General features: G+C 63.5%; 2 protein-coding genes across 2 annotated transcripts; both read left to right on the forward strand.

The window, feature by feature from the left end:
* The first annotated feature begins 4637 nt into the window (after nt 1-4637).
* Nucleotides 4638-6782, forward strand: EXOSC5 (exosome component 5). Its single transcript, XM_069001454.1, has 6 exons — nt 4638-4773; nt 5170-5283; nt 6013-6134; nt 6230-6370; nt 6438-6527; nt 6617-6782. The coding sequence occupies exons 1-6, from the start codon at nt 4650-4652 to the stop codon at nt 6707-6709; spliced, it is 684 nt and encodes a 227-aa protein (XP_068857555.1). The 5' UTR covers nt 4638-4649; the 3' UTR covers nt 6710-6782.
* Nucleotides 6783-7866: 1084 nt separating this feature from the next.
* Nucleotides 7867-10696, forward strand: EMC4 (ER membrane protein complex subunit 4). Its single transcript, XM_069001167.1, has 5 exons — nt 7867-7967; nt 8038-8137; nt 8577-8730; nt 10353-10513; nt 10617-10696. The coding sequence occupies exons 1-5, from the start codon at nt 7894-7896 to the stop codon at nt 10650-10652; spliced, it is 525 nt and encodes a 174-aa protein (XP_068857268.1). The 5' UTR covers nt 7867-7893; the 3' UTR covers nt 10653-10696.
* Nucleotides 10697-18778: the final 8082 nt, after the last annotated feature.

Genomic DNA, 18778 nt, shown 5'->3' on the forward strand with positions numbered 1-18778 from the left:
CATGAAAACACCACCTGGGCACGCACACAAAACCCCCACTATTCTGTTTGAAGCCAGAATGTCTCACAGTGCTAGTGCTGCCCCATTAAAGCCAGTGCCCAGTTAACAACCCATCAGGTGAAGTCAGGGCTGGCAGCACAGGCAGGTGCAAGCACGAGTGTCACTGCTGTAGCCCCCCCATTTCGGCTCCCTCGGCACTGTCCCAGTTACAAGGTGGGGAAGGAAGAGAATTGGCCTTCAGGTAGGGGTGACAGGGACCTGGGGTCGACAGCCAACTGAACATGAGCCAGCAGTGTGCCAAGAAGGCCAACAGCATCCTGGCTTGTATCAGGAATAGTGTGGCCAGCAGGACCAGGGAAGTCATTGCTCCCCTGTACTTGGCACTGGTGAGGCCATACCTCGATTACTGTGTCCAGTTCTGGGCCCTTCCGTTCAGGAAGGACATTGAGATGCTTGAACATGTCCAAAGGAGGGCAACAAGGCTAGTGAAGGGCTTGGAACACAAGCCCTGTGAGGAACGACTGAGGCAGCTGGGGTTGTTTAGCCTGAAGAAGACTCACAGGTGACCTTATCACTCTCTACAACTCCCTGAAAGGTGGTTGTAGTCAGGTGGGGGTTGGTCTCTTCTCCCATGCAACAACTGACAGAACAAGAGGACACAGCCTTAAGCTGTGCCAGGGGAAGTTTAGGTTAGACATCAGGACAAAATTCTTCCCTGAAAGAGTGATTGCGCACTGGAATCGTCTGCCCAGGGAGGTGATGGAGTCACCGTCCCTGGATGTCGTTACAAAAATACTGGACATGGCACTCAGTGCCGTGGTTCAGTGGCTGAGGTGGTGTTAGGTCATAGGTTGGACTTGATGATCTCAAAGGTCTTTTCCAACCTAGTTAATTCTGGGATTTTGTGATTTAGGAGTATCCCCAGAAGGAAGGGTGCATGTGCTTTCTCGGTGTGGTCAGCTCTGGGTGCCTTTGGGGAGCCCCATGGCCCACGCTGGAACCACCCAGCCCTGTCTCCGTGTGTAGCTGCTACTGGGGGTGGGCTTGGGGCTGGCGGTCCCCACCAGGCTCTCCCTCACAGGGGACCTCGGCCATGCTTAGGGACAAGACCCACAGACATGGATGCAGGTGGCTGAGAGCAGCATGGAAATGCAGAAGTTAAACACAAGAAGCTGTATTTTCCTTCTCCCCGATGCCTGTGGGGGCCAATGTCCTGCTGCGATGTCACCTGCTGGTGGAGGGTGACAAACCAAGTGACTGACTGTGACATTACTGGGGGATGTGTTGTGATGTCACATCCCTCGCTGATTGTATTTCGGCACTGGCAGGGCCAGCATGGCTCCAGCCTGGACTGCTGCCAAGGCTGCGAGGCCTGGACCATCAAGCTGTGTCGTGGGCTGGGGGCTGCCACTGGGAATTCCCTGCTGGTCCTGGAGCCGTCACTGCATGTCCCTAGCCCTGCCTGGTCTGGGCAGCCGGCACCGCGGCACTTGCAGCACTGGAGGTGAGCTCTGTGGGGAACTGTTCCTCACAGGGTATCTGTGGGGTGGGCAGTGGGGCTTGGAGAGCAGGGATGGTGTCCTCGAAGGGGCCTGGGCATTTCTTCCTGCCCTCCATGCCCCAGGACAGCCAGTGGCCAAGGCCTCTCTCCATCCTGCAGCACGTGCCAGGTTTTGGAGGCGCTACGGAATCATCAAGGCTGGAAAAGACCTTCAACGTCCCCAAGTGTAGCTGTCGGCTCAGCACCACCTCCAGCGCCAGCAATGGGAAGCATCCTGTCCTTGCCTCTCCCTGCAGCGCCGCAGACCGCGGGCAAGGCCACGCAGACGGAGTGGAACTGCCCCGTGTGCCACAGCGTGCAGAGCGACACCGACGCGGTGCCCTGCGGCCACCGCTTCTGCCTGGGCTGCCTCCTGCGCCACACGGCCACCGGCCTCGTGTGCCCGCTCTGCGCCAGCCCCCTGCTCAGCGCCCGCTTCTCCGTGCTGGGACAGAACGAGTTCCTGCAGTGCATCCTCAGCCCGCCCGGAGTGCGGCCGGGGCCCGCCGGCTGGGCACGGAGAGCTCTGTTCCGCCTGGTCTACACCCGCCCCGGGCCCTCGGCCCCGGCTGAGGCGGCGTGCGCGGGCCCGGAGGCCGCGGGAGGCTTCCCGGCCGACGTGTGGGAAGGGCTGCTGCACGGACAGGAGCAGCTCCTGGAGCCCGTGCGGCCCTGGCTGCGGCAGAGCCTGAACGCCATCTACGGCCCGCAGTGGTGGGAGGCCAGGCAGGTGGAGAGCATCGCCCTGTCCACCCTGTGCATCTGCGGCCCGGACAGGGAAGCCCTGACCTACATGCTGCAGAGACACCTCGGGGAATACACAGCACCGCTGGTCCACGGCCTCATCCACGTCACCATGCACCGGTGCAGGAACGCCTGGACGCCGCGGCGCTCCCAGGCTGCCCGGCAGGAGCAGGAGGAGAGCCCCGTGGCCAGCGCCGGCCTCTCGGCCCCGCCGGGCGGGACCCCCGGCCTGGCTCCCGGCCTGGCTCCCGGCCCCGCGGGGCCCGGCGTGGGGGACCCGCCCAGCGCCCCAGAACCCGCCCGCCCCCGGGGTCCGGGCCGCCCCCCGGCCGCGCCCGCTCCTGCGGACCAGCCCCAGCCCCAGCCCCGGGCCGTGCCGCAGGAGGCCGCGCCGGCTCCAGGGCCCTCGGAGCCCCGCCCGCGCAGGAGCCGCCGGCCCCGGCCGACCCGGCGCTCTCAGAGGAGGAGGGCCTACAGATACCGGCGCCCTTTGAGGTTCAGGAGGAGGAAACCTTAGAGGAGATAAAAGGCTATTTCCTTGACACAGTCTCCCGCCTCCTTCTCCTGGAGGACTTTCCGTCGTGCCCACCGTTGGCCAAGCCCCTGCAGCCCCGGCAGATCCTGCGTGAAGCTGCGTGGAAGTGACTCCAAAGTGCTCGTGTGGAGATTCTTGTATCATGTTTTGCCAGCTGCGCTTCCCATCCTCTTTCTGATCCCTTCAGTCAACCCATTGTTGACATCTCTCAATTTCTGTGATGGGAAATCATCAGTCTTCTCCAAGCAGGGACCGACCTGGGAATTGTACAGGAGCCCCTGGAAGGGCAGGAAAACTCAAAAGGGCCAAAGATGTCCCCAGCTCAGAAATCATCAGTCTTTTCCAAGCAGGGACCTGGGAATTGTACAGGAGCCCCTGGAAGGGCAGGAAAACTCAAAAGGGCCAAAGATGTCCCCAGCTCACTCCCACAGAGGCAGTCTGTGCTGAGGCGTGGGGTTTCAGGGTGCCCTGGGCAGCTCTCACATGGTGGGATGTGGACTGAGACAGGGAAAAGGGCAGGCACAGGCTGGCAAAGGGAGAAAGCTGAGGTTGGGAGGGCCCTGGGGCTTGGTGGGGTTTTTTCCCTGATGGCTCAAGGGGTTACAGAGGAGCAGCTGCAGGAGAAGAAGGAGGTGCTGGGAGGTTTGGCACTGTCCTTCAGCCCCATGCCAGGCCCCCGGAGACAGCACCCGTGGGGTAGATCCATGTCCCGGGAAGCCTCTCATTCATGGCATGTGCTGCCCAGGTTCGGGTCCCGTGTGCAGACAGGTGAAAGAGAAGGGTAACAGTGCCATGGGCCAATTTCCGTGTCCGTGGGCGCACCCAGGGCCCGTGCCCGGCCAGCCCCGCCCTGCAGCCCCTCGGAGTCTCCCTGACCCGCGTCCCACAGCCCCGGGGGAGCCGGCAGGACTCTGGCTTTGGCCGTGGTCCATCTGTGGGATCACAGAACAGATCCCTGAGAGATTTTTCAGGGCGACGGAGAATGCAGCAGCAGGAAGCTCTGCCCGCTCCGTCAGCCCCGCAGGTGCCTGCCGCAGTGCCCGCGCACGGACGGCTGTCAGCTCCGACCGGCCCAACGCCTGCCCAGCCCTCTGCGAGCCGGGACTCCTCAGGGCTTCCTCAGGGCTTCCTCAGGGCTTCCTCACGACGGCGGAGCGGCCGCTCGGCTCCGCGTCCCCCGCCCCAGGCCGGCGGCGGGCGGGCGGCCCCGCACTGCCCCGACCCCGCTGTGCCCCCGCTGTGCCCGGGCTGTGCCCGGGCTGTGCCCCCGCTGTACCCGGGGTGTTCCCCCGCTGTGCCCGGGCTGTGTACCCGCTGTGTCTCCGCTGTACCCGGGCTGTGTCCGGGCTGTGTCCGGGCTGTGACCCCGCTGTGCCCGGGCTGTGCCCCCGCTGTACCCGGGCTGTGTCCGGGCTGTGTCCGGGCTGTGACCCCGCTGTGCCCGGGCTGTGCCCCCGCTGTACCCGGGCTGTGTCCGGGCTGTGTCCGGGCTGTGACCCCGCTGTGCCCGGGCTGTGCCCCCGCTGTACCCGGGCTGTGTCCGGGCTGTGACCCCGCTGTACCCGGGCTGTGCCCGGGCTGTGCCCGGGCTGTGTCCGGGCTGTGCCCCCGCTGTGCCCGGGGTGTTCCCCCGCTGTGCCCGGGCTGTGTCCCCGCTGTGTCCCCGCTGTACCCGGGCTGTGTCCCCGCTCTGCCCGGGCTGTGTCCCCGCTGTGTCCCCGCTGTGTCCCCGCTCCCTCCGGTGTCGCGAGGGGCGCGCGCGGTCGCGACGGCCGGCGCTGATTGGCTGCGTTGCGCCCCGGAGGCGGAAGCGGCGGAGGAGCGGCGGCGATGGCGGCGATGGCGGCGGTGGCGCTGGACGTGGCGGCGGCGGGCGGGCAGTGCCGCTTGCGGCCCTTCTCCTGCGAGCTGGGGCTGCTCTCGCGGCCCGACGGCTCGGCCGCCTTCCTGCAGGGTGTGTGAGGCTCCGCTCCCCGGGGTCCCCTTCCCATCCGACCCCTTCCTGCAGGGTGTGTGGGGCTCCGCTCCTATCCCGTCCGTTCCCGTCCCTTCCCGTGGGATCTGTGAGGCTCCGTTCCCCGGGGCTCCCCCTTTTTCCTTACTGGGGCTCCTCTCCCCAGCCTTCCCTTTCCGGGATTCTTCTTTCCAGGCCACCCCGGCTCCCCTTCCCGGGGCTCCTCATTCCTTCTCAGCCCTTTGGGCTGGGTCTGTGGGGCTGCCCGTCCCAGGCCTCCCCTTCTCTGCTTCCCGGGCTGCCCTTGCCGGGGCTCCCGTTCGCAGCCCTTCCTGCAGGATGCCGGGGGCTCCCGTTCCTCCTCCCCACCGTGACCTCTCCTCTCTGTGTCCCCAGGTGACACCTCGGTGCTGGCCGGGCTCTACGGCCCCGCGGAGGCCAAGGTCAGCAAGGAGCTGCCGGACCGGGCGGCGCTGGAGGTGCTGCTGCGCCCCAAGGTGGGGCTGCCAGGTGGGAACCCGCTGTCCTGTCCCTGTCCCAAAACAGGTTCTTTTCCCCAGAGTGCAGCAGACGAGATATTTGGTTTATTTACTGTTCTTTAGTTACATTTTGCTGGGTGGCAAATTCACAAATGCAGCACAACCAAAGCCCCTTCATTATTTACACACTTTAGCAAACAGAGGCACTTGTGTTCATTTGCTACAAGTCACATCGTTCTCTCATTAATTACTGTTCTACGCTCTGTTGGGCAGTGATTCCCTCCCTCTCTCACGCTAATTAGTGCCACGCTCAGTCTTCCTCTGCTTTGGGCCGGGGCTTCCTTGGGTCGCGTGCCAGGACCTGTCCCTGCCGGAATCCCCGTTCCCCCCGCGGCTGATTCCAGCACAGCTGCTGAGCTCTCTTCAGCAGCACTTTCTCCCTTCTCCTGGCAGTTCTGCCAAATGTCCTTGGGGCCCATAAGTTCTGCCCTGCCCGTGTCCACTACCAGGGAAATGCTTCTCGCCGGGCTTTGTTAACCTCCCCCAGGCCCGAGACCACTGACGCCCGCCCAGCCCTAACCCTTAACAAGGCAGTTCCATCCGTCGGGAATCTGTCTTTCCACCTCCTGGACACCGCTGAGAGCTCGTTGGCTGCTCCCTTTCAGGGATTAAATCTCCTTTTTTGAGGCTGGGAAGTGCACAAAGCTCGAGCACCACAGGGGATTCCTGGGGGGACTGTGACACCCTCCTTGTTGTGCAGGCGTGATGGAGCGCAGCCGGGAGCAGCTGCTGCGCCAGACGTGCGAGGCCGTGGTTCTGGGGGTGCTGCACCCCCGCACCGCCATCACCCTGGTGCTGCAGGTGCTCAGCGACGCCGGCTCTGTATCCTTTTGTCTGCGGGGCAGCTCAGAGGGGTGGTCTGTGGGAAGGGGGCCTCGGAGCTGTTGGTGCTGTGGGGTCCCTTGACACACCCCCAGCTGCTGTCCTGCTGCCTGAACGCCGCCTGCATGGCGCTGCTGGACGCAGGGCTGCCCCTCGTCACCCTCTTCTGTGGTGTCACCTGCGCCCTGCAGCTCGACGGCACCATCCTGCTCGACCCCACAGCCCGACAGGAGCAGGTGAGCCCTGGGGGGATGCCCAGCTCTGTGCGTGCCCCCCGAGCCCTCCTGACCCCTGTCCCCACAGGAGGCCCGCGCCATCCTCACCTTTGCCATCGCCAGCAGCGAGAGGAAGGTGCTGATGGCCAACACCAAGGGCAGCTGCTCCGTGGAGGAGGTGAGGGACGCCCTGGGGGGGGGGGGGGGGGGGAGGGTTTGGGGTGTGAAATACCCTCACACCCACGGCTTTACCCCGGTCCTGCGCAGATGCAGCAATGCCTGGCTGCAGCCCAGCGTGCCGCCGACACCATCTTCCAGTTCTACCGTGACTCTGTGCGCCGCCGCTACTCCAAGTCCTGACCTGGGGATACCCTGCAGGCAGCTGGACTGGCCTGGACCCCCACCACTCAGTAAAGGACCCTTTTTCCCTCCACTCTGCCTCTCGAGTCCATCCAGTGCTGACAGGGGCTGCTGAGTGGGGCACACAACAGGACAGTGATGGGCATCTGTGTCCTGGTACCCCCTGGCTCCCAAGACCCCCGGAGTGGGGGGCACACGGATGCACCTTGGGACTCGTGTCCTGGCGGGACACCCAACATGGCGGCTCCCGGGGTACCAGGCACGTGCTGGTACACCCAACATGGCGGCTCCCGGGGTACCAGGCACGTGCTGGTACACCCAACATGGCGGCTCCCGGGGTACCAGGCACGTGCTGGTACACCCAACATGGCGGCTCCCGGGGTACCAGGCACGTGCTGGTACACCCAACATGGCGGCTCCCGGGGTACCAGGCACGTGCTGGTACACCCAACATGGCGGCTCCCGGGGTACCAGGCACGTGCTGGTGCACCCAACATGGTGGCTCCCGGGGTGCCGCGCTCCCGCCGCGCGTTTGCCGGTACACCCAACATGGCGGCGCAGCCGGTACAATGGCGCTTGTTGGCGCGCTTTGACCTCCCGGGCATGGTGGCGCGGCAGGCCGACGCAGCCGTGCCCTCCTGGGCGGGGCTTGTAGCGCCGCGACCAATAGGAAGGCGGTATTGGTGAGGGTCACGTGTTTGGGCGGGGCGCGGGGCGCATGCGCGGTGGTTGCCGGGGAGGGTGCGGGGCAGTAGCGGGGCACTGGGGGTGTGTGTGGGGCAATAGCGAGTGCGATGGCAGGCAGGCTACAGCGGCCCGCAGCGGGAATGTGGGCCGGAACAGCGGGGCTCCATGGGGCTCTGGGGGCAGTAACGGGGCCTCTGGGGGACAATAAGGGGGTGGAACGGGGTGGTGGGGGGGAAGATGCGGAATGGCGGTGTAACCGGGGTGCTAACCCCTCCCGAGAGAAAACAGTTTAAAAAACCTAATCAAAACAACCACCCACGCGAAGCCGTGCCGCCCCCCACTACAGAAAAATCTTTGGTAGCTCAAAAGAAGCCGCGGTAGAAGCCTGGGGAGGGGAAACACGAAAGAAGGGGAAAACGGCGTGTGGGGGTGAGGGGGATCCGCGCGTGCCCCCCACGTGACCGCGCACGTGTCTGCCCACGTGACGCGGCGCGGCCATGGCGGCGGCGGCGGCGCTCCGGAGCCGCCGGTTCAAGTGGTCGCTGGACCTGGGGGCGGCGCCGGGGGGACGGTGAGGCCCGGGGGCTCGGGGGGGGGCCGGGACACCGGGAGCTCCCGCTCACCCGCCCCGCTGTCCCCAGGCCCCGCGGAGCCGCCGAGGGCCGCGGCCCACTCGGGTTCGCCGACCGGCAGCTGGGGGAGGGCGGCGTCCACGAGAGCGACAAGATCCTCATGGAGAAGGTGGGGGGGAGCGGGGGACGCTCGGCGCTCCGCGCGGGGTGGGCTCTGTCCTGGCCCCGTCACGGCCCGGACACCTCTGCAGGGGCGGTCACTGCCCACGGGGGTGGTCCCTGGCCCGGGTTCCCCACACTCGGTCCCGCCCTGGGCAGGGCCCCCGGCCCGGGTCCCTCCGGTCCCGGGTCCCCGTGGCGGGGGTCCCGGTCCCCGATGTGCCCGACACTGCGGACAGCTGTGGGGGGACGGTCCGTGCCTCAGGCCCCCGTGGGCGGCGGTCGCTGTCGGTCCCGGCTCCCCGGGGGGACGGTCCTTGCCCCGGGTCCCTCCCCGGCCCCGGCGTTGCGGGTTCCCCGGCCCCGGGCACGCCTGAGGGGGTCCCCGCGCTGGGTCTCCCCCAGTGCCGAGTCCTGGCCCATGCCCGTCCTGGCCCCTGTCATTGCAGCGCTGCTGGGACGTGGCTCTGGCGCCGCTGAAGCAGATCCCGATGAACCTGTTCATCATGTACATGGCCGGCAACACCATCTCCATCTTCCCGGCCATGATGGTCTGCATGATGGGCTGGCGCCCGCTGCAGGCCCTCATGTCCCTGTCTGCCAGTGAGTGCAGCCCCCGCGCGGGGACGGCCCCGGGCCACGGAGCCCCCCGGGTGTCCCACAGCCCCCCGAGTGTCCCACAGCCCCCGGGTGTCCCACAGCCCCCGAGTGTCCCACAGCCCCCCAGGTGTCCCACAGCCCCCGAGTGTCCCACAGCCCCCGAGTGTCCCACAGCCCCCCGAGTGTCCCACAGCCCCCGAGTGTCCCACAGCCCCCCGGGTGTCCCACAGCCCCCGAGTGTCCCACAGCCCCCCGGGTGTCCCACAGTCCTCTGAGTGTCCCACAGCCCCCCGAGTGTCCCACAGCCCCCCGGCTGTCCCACAGCCCCCCCAGCTGTCCCACAGTCCTCTGAGTGTCCCACAGTCCTCTGAGTGTCCCACAGCCCCCCAGGTGTCCCACAGCCCCTGGGTGTCCCATAGCCCCCGGGTGTCCCACAGTCCTCTGAGTGTCCCACAGCCCCCCGGGTGTCCCACAGCCCCCCGGCTGTCCCACAGCCCCCCGGGTGTCCCATAGCCCCCGGGTGTCCCACAGCCCCCCGAGTGTCCCACAGCCCCCCGGGTGTCCCATAGCCCCCGGGTGTCCCACAGCCCCCCGAGTGTCCCACAGCCCCCGGCTGTCCCACAGCCCCCGAGTGTCCCACAGCCCCCCGGCTGTCCCACAGCCCCCCGGCTGTCCCACAGCCCCCGAGTGTCCCACAGTCCCCGAGTGTCCCACAGCCCCCCGAGTGTCCCACAGCCCCTGGGTGTCCCACAGCCCCCCGGGTGTCCCACAGCCCCCCGAGTGTCCCACAGCCCCCCGGCTGTCCCACAGCCCCCCGGCTGTCCCACAGCCCCCGAGTGTCCCACAGCCCCCGAGTGTCCCACAGTCCCCGAGTGTCCCACAGCCCCCCGAGTGTCCCACAGCCCCTGGGTGTCCCACAGCCCCCCGGGTGTCCCACAGCCCCCCGAGTGTCCCACAGCCCCCCAGGTGTCCCACAGCCCCTGGGTGTCCCATAGCCCCCGGGTGTCCCACAGTCCTCTGAGTGTCCCACAGCCCCCCAGGTGTCCCACAGCCCCCCCGGCTGTCCCACAGTCCTCTGAGTGTCCCACAGCCCCCCGGGTGTCCCACAGCCCCTGGGTGTCCCACAGCCCCCCGGGTGTCCCATAGCCCCCGGGTGTCCCACAGTCCTCTGAGTGTCCCACAGCCCCCCAGGTGTCCCACAGCCCCCCCAGCTGTCCCACAGTCCTCCGAGTGTCCCACAGCCCCCGGGTGTCCCACAGCCCCCCAGGTGTCCCACAGTCCCCCGGCTGTCCCACAGCCCCTGGGGTGTCCCATGGCCCCCTGAGTGTCCCACAGCCCCCAGGGTGTCCCACAGCCCCCAAGACTCCACACAGCCCCACAGTCCCTCAGCTGTCCCCACAGCCGCCCCCAGCCCCTTGGGTGTCCCCACAGCCCCCCCGGTCTCCCGTAGCCCCATCAGCTGCCAGATGTCTCCCACAGCCCAACAGTCCCCTCTGCATCATTCTCCTCTGCCCAGCACTCCCTCCATGATGCTGCCCACCCCCCATGAGCCCTGGTGCCCCCTGTGCCAGGTCAGCAGCCTGGGGGTCACTGACAGGCATCCCAATCACCTCTGTCCCCTCCAGCACTGAAAGCCCTGGAGAGCTCAAGCCGGCGGGCACTGCAGGGTCTTGTGTTCCTGGTGGGCAATGGGCTGGGGCTGGCACTGGCCCTCTACAAGTGCCAGGCCATGGGGCTGCTGCCCACCCGCCCTTCCGACTGGCTGGCCTTCGTCACCCCCCCACAGGTGAGCCCGGGGGTCCTGGGGACACCCCACAGAGCCAGGGGTCCTGGGGTCAGACACCAGCGTCCCCCCACTCACCCCCTTCCTCTCTCCTCTCTCTCGGCAGCGAATGGAATTCACTGGGGGGGGCCTGATATTGTGACCCCCTGCGCCCACCCACCAATAAAGGCGATGGCAGGATGGTGACATCATTTTTGGGGGGAATTCCAAGGGTTTGGGGACTCAGCCCAAGGCAGCACTGGGTTGGGGTGAACCAAAAAGTGTTTATTGGGCTGTAGTGGGAGCACTGGGAGGGCACTGGGATAGCGCTGAAATCTGTACTGGGAGTGCTGGAAGTGCAGTGGGAACCTTGGGACCTGTAGTGGGAGCACTGGGAGCCCTGGGGTCTGTGCTGGGGAGTGCACTGGAGCTACACTCAGAGCACAGGACCCATACTGGAGGGCATACTGGGAACACTGGGAGTGTACTTGGGGCCCATACAGGGACATCTGCAGCCCGAGGCTGGCTCTGTACTGGAAGCACTGGGTTCATACTGGGAGCACTGGGGATCACGTCAGGATCCTGATTTGACTGTAGGTCGTGCTGGTGTCATGCTGAGGGCACTGTGGCCATACTGGGATCCTCCTTGAAGAGCTGTGGCTCAGACCAGCATTGTGCTGGGAGTGTTGCTGGTGTGTTGGAAGCACTGGGCACATACTGAGACTGTGGCAGCCCATGCTGGGATCGTGCCAGAAGACCTGTGGCTCAGGCCAGCGTTGTACTGGGAGCACTGGGCCCACACTGGGATGGTGGTGGGTGTGCCCACACTGCTGGTTTCTGCCACATTTCACCATTTTACTCTGCTGTTTCCCCATTTTGACTTTCTCACCACTTGTTGCCCATTTTTGCCCTTTTCCCTTGTTCTTTCATACATTTTTTCCCATTCTTACAGTAATTTTCTTCCACTATTGCTCCCAGCAGAGCCCAAACCTCTGCATTCCAGTATGGACCAGTGCCTCCCAGTACAGCCTAGTGCCCTCTGCAGGACTTTGAGTGTGATCCAGGACTCCAGGATGAATTTAGCACGGCCTAGAGCCCAATCCCAGTATATTCCACCAGCTCCCAGTGCCTTTCCACACCACCCCAGTCTCCCCAGTGGCACCACAGCCGTGCTGGGGCCCTGGGATGGGGCAGGGCACACACACCTCACTCAGCTGACCTGGCTGTGGCATGTCCCGGGTGTCACCGGGCATGCTGACCCAGCACACCACTTGATGGGCACGCCTCCCGTGTGAGGCCCCCTGGCCAGTGGAGCCCCACCCCTTTCCCACTGGGCTTGCCACAGGCTGGTCTGATGCCTTGAGAGGCCACCTAGAAACAGAGACTGGACAGGAGTAAGGGAATAAGGCAGGGATTTATTTGAAAGGCCTTCAAAGGTACCCCTGGGAGCCAGAGGCCACTGCCCAGATGGACCCCGAGGTGGACGGCAGGGCACGAGTTCTGCACACTTCCATAGGTTGGGTTCATTTGCACAGCAGGGTGAATTCTCCAATTAAAGCTTCAGTTAATTATGGAGTTTCCCCAAGCTCACCCCCCTCTTAAGATGTTGGTTTACACATTTTGGGCCTAGGACGGTCTGGGTGTCCCTGGAGAGCAGGCCCAGAGAAGCTTTGTAATGTCTGCCTGGCACAGAGAGCAGAAGTGAACGGGCTACAGGAACTGCAGAGTCACACACTGGGAAGTACAGGATTTGAAAAGTATGAAAGTTCAAACCTAAGGCATCACATCCAGGCTAGAAAATCCCTCCCAGCCCGTGGAGTCCCAGCTGTGCCTGATCCCCACCTTGTCCCCAGCCCAGAGCCCTGAGTGCCACCTCCAGCCCTTCCTGGGACACCTGCAGGGATGGGCACTCCAAACCTCCCTGGGCAGCCCCTGCCAAGGCCTGAGCACCCTTTCCATGGGGAAATTCCTGCTGCTGTCCACCCTGAGCCTCCCCTGGCCCAGCCTGAGGCCGTTCCCTCTCCTCCTGTCCCTGTTCCCTGGGAGCAGAGCCCGACCCCCCCGGCTGCCCCCTCCTGTTGCCAACAATCAGTAAAAATGAACCTCCCTAGCAGCAGTGCAGCATTAAGAAGCAGCCATTCTTCATTCAGCTGCAGGAGTCAGGGGATGTCTCCTCTGCAATACCGTGCGTGCTGAGCACAGAGAAGGTCCTGTTCATAGGCTGTGCATCACATGCATGCTCACAGCTCTTCCCAGAAGAAACACACATGTGGTAACCATTTCCCTGAAGTCATTAGCACACATTCCCTCTTACCAGCACATGTACTCTGTCCCAGGGGTGCCACTGGTGGTCCCTGAGGGCCAGTGACCCCACAGTTGTATCTGGCCACCTGGTGAACTGGTGCTACTGTACCCAGTTAGGAGAAAGGCTGGCACAGCTGGCCTAGCTTGTTATTTGTGAGGCTTTGAATCAGTGGAGTGTAGTTTCTTACTTTCCTTGGTTAATGTTTATTGTACTTTTGATTGTGCACTTCCATAGTCTAGTGATTTTGCTAAATGATCATTGTATTAACCCACCAGGTGCAATCAATTCTTCGTCTGGCAACACTGTCAGGGACTTGTGCAGAGCCACAAGGTCCCCCCTGAGCCTCCTTTGCTCCAGGCTGAGCCCCTTTCCCAGCTCCCTCAGCCGCTCCTGGGGCTCCAGCCCCTTCCCAGCTCTGTTCCCTGCCCTTCCCTGGACACGCTGCAGCCCCTCAGGGTCCTGCCTGGATTGAGGGGCCCAGAACTGGGCACAGCCCGTGAGATGGAGCCTCACCAGTGCCCAGCACAGAGGGACAATCACTGCCCTGCTCCTGCTGGCCACACTACTCCTGACACAGCCCAGGTGCCACTGGCCTCTTGCCCACCTGGAACCGTGTCTGTGATCCCCTGTTCTGGTCCTACCTGGCAGCTTTCCCTCTCTCTCCAGCTGCAGAGGCTGCCCGGCCCAGCCGTGTCTCCCATGGGACACTGCACACCAATGCCAGTGAGAGGGTCCCCTTCCCCCTGTGTATGCCCCATTCCCTAAAGCTTTGTCGTGGCCACACTGCTCCCCTTGGAGCTCAGACACCACGGATCATCCTGGCACGGCAGCGGGCGAGTCACAGAGCGGGTGAGCAGGACCGTGTGGCACAGTGTCTGGGAATGACAGAGCCTGCCCTGGGAAGGGACCCCTGGGACCCCTGCTAGCAAAACCCACGGCCTGTAAGGCAAGGGGGCACAAATGTGGGTTACAAGTGGGAAGAATTTGTGAAGAGATGCCTGGCTAGTACTGGAAAACCATACAGCGCTTCCCTGTTGGCAGGTGCACGGAACTGGCACGGTTGGACCGTTTGTGAGGATGCCAAGGCACAGGAACAGCTGCTCCGAGCAGCGCCAGTGCCTGGGGATCTCATGTGCATCTCAAGTGGCTCCGTGCTGGACCTGGGGACACCTTTGTGTTATGTCCCTTCCCCAAGGTCAGCGTGAAACGCTCACACCGCACCCACCACAGCCACACCCACCACAGCCACACCCTCGGGGCCTGACCCTGCTGTCAGCACTGTCCCCAGCACTGTCCCCTGGGCCACAGCAGAAGGAAAACTCCCCTTCTGAGAGCCAAGAGGGGGAAAAGCATCTTTCTTCCGGCGGCCATCAGGTCACGCAAGCTCAGGAATGCCTTGGATTCCATCTCCCAGGGGAATCCAGAGCCACATGTGGGTGGATTATTTCCCGGGATGCAGCAGGCACCCGAGGCTCCAGGCAGGAAGTCTCCAAGCGACTTGGTCACCCTCCCAAATTAACACCCTGTGCCCAAACCTGAGCTGCACTCCCATGGCCCCGCTGCCCCAGGGGCTGAGGTACCACACTGTGAGCCAAGGACAGATCCAGCTGGCTCCTGGGCCAGGCAGAGCTGGCACGGGCTGGCTGGGGGACACCGAGCTGTCCTGCCCTTGTGCTCTGTGTTGTGCCACCTGGAGCACCTCGAAAACACATTCCCACCTGCACCGGGCACTCCTCTCCTCTGCCTCCTCTCTGTTCGAGGCGGTTCAAACGAAGAGTGGCGAGCTCGAGGCAGCAGCCAGGGAACTGATCCCAGCCAACCTCCCTCTCACCCAACGATTCTTACAAATGAAGCATGACCAGGGCCCGGTGACACAACTGCTCTCCCGTTTATTTCAAATCAAGCTGCTTGTGACCTGGATGCAGAGGAGGCTGGGTGTCGCACACAGACGGGGGTGGGGTGGGCAGCCACAGCGCAGCTGCCAGCGCCACGGCGTGTGCGGGCTGGAGATGGGCTCTGTTTACACAGCACAGGCGATGTTCTCTCACGGGTCACCGCTCCATCGCGCCGGAGCGCTGCACGGCCAGGATTCCCCCGCGGGGACCGCAGGCCCTGCCCGTGCCGCCCGCCCGGCGGTCGCTCCCCGCTGCACACGCTGAGCTGAGGCGTTCTGGAGCCACGCGGCGCCCGGGAGAGAGCAGCTGCAGTTCGTGCCACGGGCCCGTGCGCCGGCTCCAGACGGGTCATATACTGTCCAGCTTCTTCAGGATGAACGGAGCTGGCAAAGAAAACAACGCGGGCTCGAACGGGGGCAGCGGCGCAGACACCGCGAGCCCGGCGCGGACACCGCCCCGCTGCGCCCCCGCCCCGGCGGCTGCGGCACGGGAGGAACGCGGCACACGCGGGAACGCGGGCCCGGCGCGCCCCGGGGCCGGACACGGTCACTCACTGATCCGGAGCAGGGCCACGTAGATGAGGAAGTTGCGGACGGAGGCGAGCACATCGCGGCGCATCTTCCGCCTCAGCTCCTCCGGGTCCATCTTGGGCCCCAGCCCCTCGATGCGGAACATCCCGGACCCGGCCCGCGCCCGCTCCGCTCCCGGCCCCGCCCGGAACCACCTGACCGGACGCGCCGCCTCCTCACGTGACCGGGGCGGGCGCATGCGCACGGAGCGCCGTGACGGCGCCACTTCCGCCCGGCCGCGCTCCGCGTGTGGGGAGCGGGACAGGGACCGGGAAAAGGACAGGGATAGGAACAGGGATAGGGACAGGAACAGGGATAGGGACCGGGACAGGGATAGGGACAGGAACAGCCACAGCCACCGGAACAGGGACAGAGACCGGGACAGGGACACGGACAGAGACCGGGACAGGGACAGAGACAGCGGGACAGGGACAGGGAAAGAGACAGGGACAGGGACAGGGACGGGGATAGGGAAAGGGACAGGGATGGGGACAGGCACTGGCACAGGGACAGGGATGGGGACAGGGACAGGCACAGGCACAGGCACAGCCCCGTCCCAGCGTGTCGCGAGCCTCCGCCGGCACGGCCGGGGCTGCACGGCTGGGGTGTGTCACAGGTCCCCTAGGAAAGGGTATCCTTTGGTGCTCGAGCTTTGTGCACTTCCCAGCCTCAAAAAAGGAGATTTAATCCCTGAAAGGGAGCGCCAACGAGCTCTCAGCGGTGTCCAGGCGGTGGAAAGACAGATTCCCGACGGATGGAACTGCCTTGTTAGGGGTTAGGGCTGGGCGGGCGTCAGTGGTCTCGGGCCTGGGGGAGGTTAACAAAGCCCGGCGAGAAGCATTTCCCTGGTAGTGGACACGGGCAGGGCAGAACTTATGGGCCCCAAGGACATTTGGCAGAACTGCCAGGAGAAGGGAGAAAGTGCTGCTGAAGAGAGCTCAGCAGCTGTGCTGGAATCAGCCGCGGGGGGAACGGGGATTCCGGCAGGGACAGGTCCTGGCACGCGACCCAAGGAAGCCCCGGCCCAAAGCAGAGGAAGACTGAGCGTGGCACTAATTAGCGTGAGAGAGGGAGGGAATCACTGCCCAACAGAGCGTAGAACAGTAATTAATGAGAGAACGATGTGACTTGTAGCAAATGAACACAAGTGCCTCTGTTTGCTAAAGTGTGTAAATAATGAAGGGCTTTGGTGCATTTGTGAATTTGCCACCCAGCAAAATGTAACTAAAGAACAGTAAATAAACCAAATATCTCATGTGCTGCACTCTGGGGAAAAGAACCTGTTTGTGGGCAAGGGAAGGCCTGGCTGTGTGTGTGTGAGTCTGAGCAACAGATCCCAGTTTATTTGGGGCTGGAAGGGACCTCTGGAGCTCACCCAGCCCAAGCCCCTGCCCAGCCCCAGCCAGGGTTCCCTGCAGCAGTGGCACAGGAACGTGTCCAGCTGGGCTGGGGATGTCTCCAGAGAGGGACACTCCAGGCCCTCCCTGGGCAGCTGTTCCAGGCCTCTGCCCCTCCATGGACACAAGCTCTTCCTCCTGCCGGGCTGGAACTGGGTGGGGTTTATTTTATGGCCACTGCTCCCCATGCTGTCCCTGGCAGCACAGAACAGAGCCTGGCACCATCCTCTGGCAGCCCTGGAGGTGTTTGTATGGATCGATGGGATCCCCTCTCAGCCTTCCCTTCTCCGGCCTGGCCAGGCCCAGCTCCCGCAGTCTCTGCTCATCACAGAGCTGCTCCAGACTCATTATTTACACACTTTAGCATAAACAGAGGCACTTGTGTTCATTTGCTACAAGTCACATCGTTCTCTCATTAATTACTGTTCTACGCTCTGTTGGGCAGTGATTCCCTCCCTCTCTCACGCTAATTAGTGCCACGCTCAGTCTTCCTCTGCTTTGGGCCGGGGCTTCCTTGGGTCGTGTGCCAGGACCTGTCCCTGCCGGAATCCCCGTTCCCCCCGCGGCTGATTCCAGCACAGCTGCTGAGCTCTCTTCAGCAGCACTTTCTCCCTTCTCCTGGCAGTTCTGCCAAATGTCCTTGGGGCCCATAAGTTCTGCCCTGCCCGTGTCCACTACCAGGGAAATGCTTCTCGCCGGGCTTTGTTAACCTCCCCCAGGCCCGAGACCACTGACACCCGCCCAGCCCTAACCCTTAACAAGGCAGTTCCATCCGTCGGGAATCTGTCTTTCCACTGCCTGGACACCGCTGAGAGCTCGTTGGCGCTCCCTTTCAGGGATTAAATCTCCTTTTTTGAGGCTGGGAAGTGCACAAAGCTCGAGCACCAAAGGATACCCTTTCCTAGGGGACCTGCGACACACCCCACATCCTGCAGTCCTGCATGCTGGCAGCACTTGGAGCACCAGGAATGCTGCCTGATGTGGACACGGCTCTAGGGATGCCTGAGAGGGGCAGATGAGCAGGCAGAGCCTTGTGGCTGCCCCAGCATCCCCACAAGATGCCCGCAGGGCTCCACGGCCAGCCAGATAGTTTTAAAAAGGGATTTCTCTCGGCTAAGCTGCCGGTGACCTGAGGCAAAGGCAATTACAGAGCAGCTGCTCCCACTGTGCCAGTGATTACAGGGCTAATTGAGCTTTCCTGGCTTCGAGCCCGAGCCAGGTGGCCAAGGAGGAGCGTTCCCAAACCACCCCACAACCAACACAGTCACAGGACATTCAATCCCCGCGCCCGGTGCCAATGAGGGGTAACCTGTCCTGGTCACGGAAGATGGAACACTGCCCTCCCGAGAGCTTTCCAGCAGAGTCCCAGGGGAATACACAACACAGCTGCCCAGATCCCCCACTGACACAAACTCCTGGCTGTGCCAGCTCCAGGAAACCTCATTATTTACTCTGGCAGGTGGTTCTGTCCAGTCTTTGCTAGCAGGAGCACACTGGCAGGTCCCAAGTCCATTTTGGCAGAGGAGCAAGGAGTCTCATCCTGCATTTTGTGACTGCTGTTCCTCCCAGTCTCGCTTTCTGTTGGAAAAGCGGGAGAGGGGCTGTTTTCCCAAGCATTGCTCTGGAGGAGATGGAGGAATGTGAGCAAATCTGGGCAAAGCCAAGTGAAACACAGCACAGTGTTGAGAAGGGACTGGAGCAAGGAGGGGACAGAAGTGCTGCTGAGGAGCAGTTCAGGTGGGGCTCTGCAGGGACACCGACTGGGAAGTTCTTGCCACAAGCTGTTCCACTGGAGCCACCCCATCCTCCTCATCCCTTTGTGAGAAGGAGGGAAGAGAAACATTTCCTGTGGGAGATGTTCCCATGGGATAGACTGGAGACTTCAGGTATGGAGTGACTGGCAAGGGAGAGAAGGCCTTGGCTTTGGGGTTTGACACTGTCCAGAGCTGTCCTTGAAATGTTTGTGGCAGCTTTCCAGAATTCCCTCAAACCTCCAAACTCCAAAGCTTGGACCGTTCATACCCTGTGTTTAGTTGCAGTCAGTCCCATAATTACAGGGGAATATTACCTTCCATCCTCTGGAGCTACAGGAGGATTATGACCCTGACTGGGCACTGCCTTGA

The sequence above is a fragment of the Aphelocoma coerulescens genome (assembly GCF_041296385.1).
Source record: "Aphelocoma coerulescens isolate FSJ_1873_10779 chromosome Z unlocalized genomic scaffold, UR_Acoe_1.0 ChrZ, whole genome shotgun sequence".
NCBI lineage: Eukaryota > Metazoa > Chordata > Aves > Passeriformes > Corvidae > Aphelocoma > Aphelocoma coerulescens.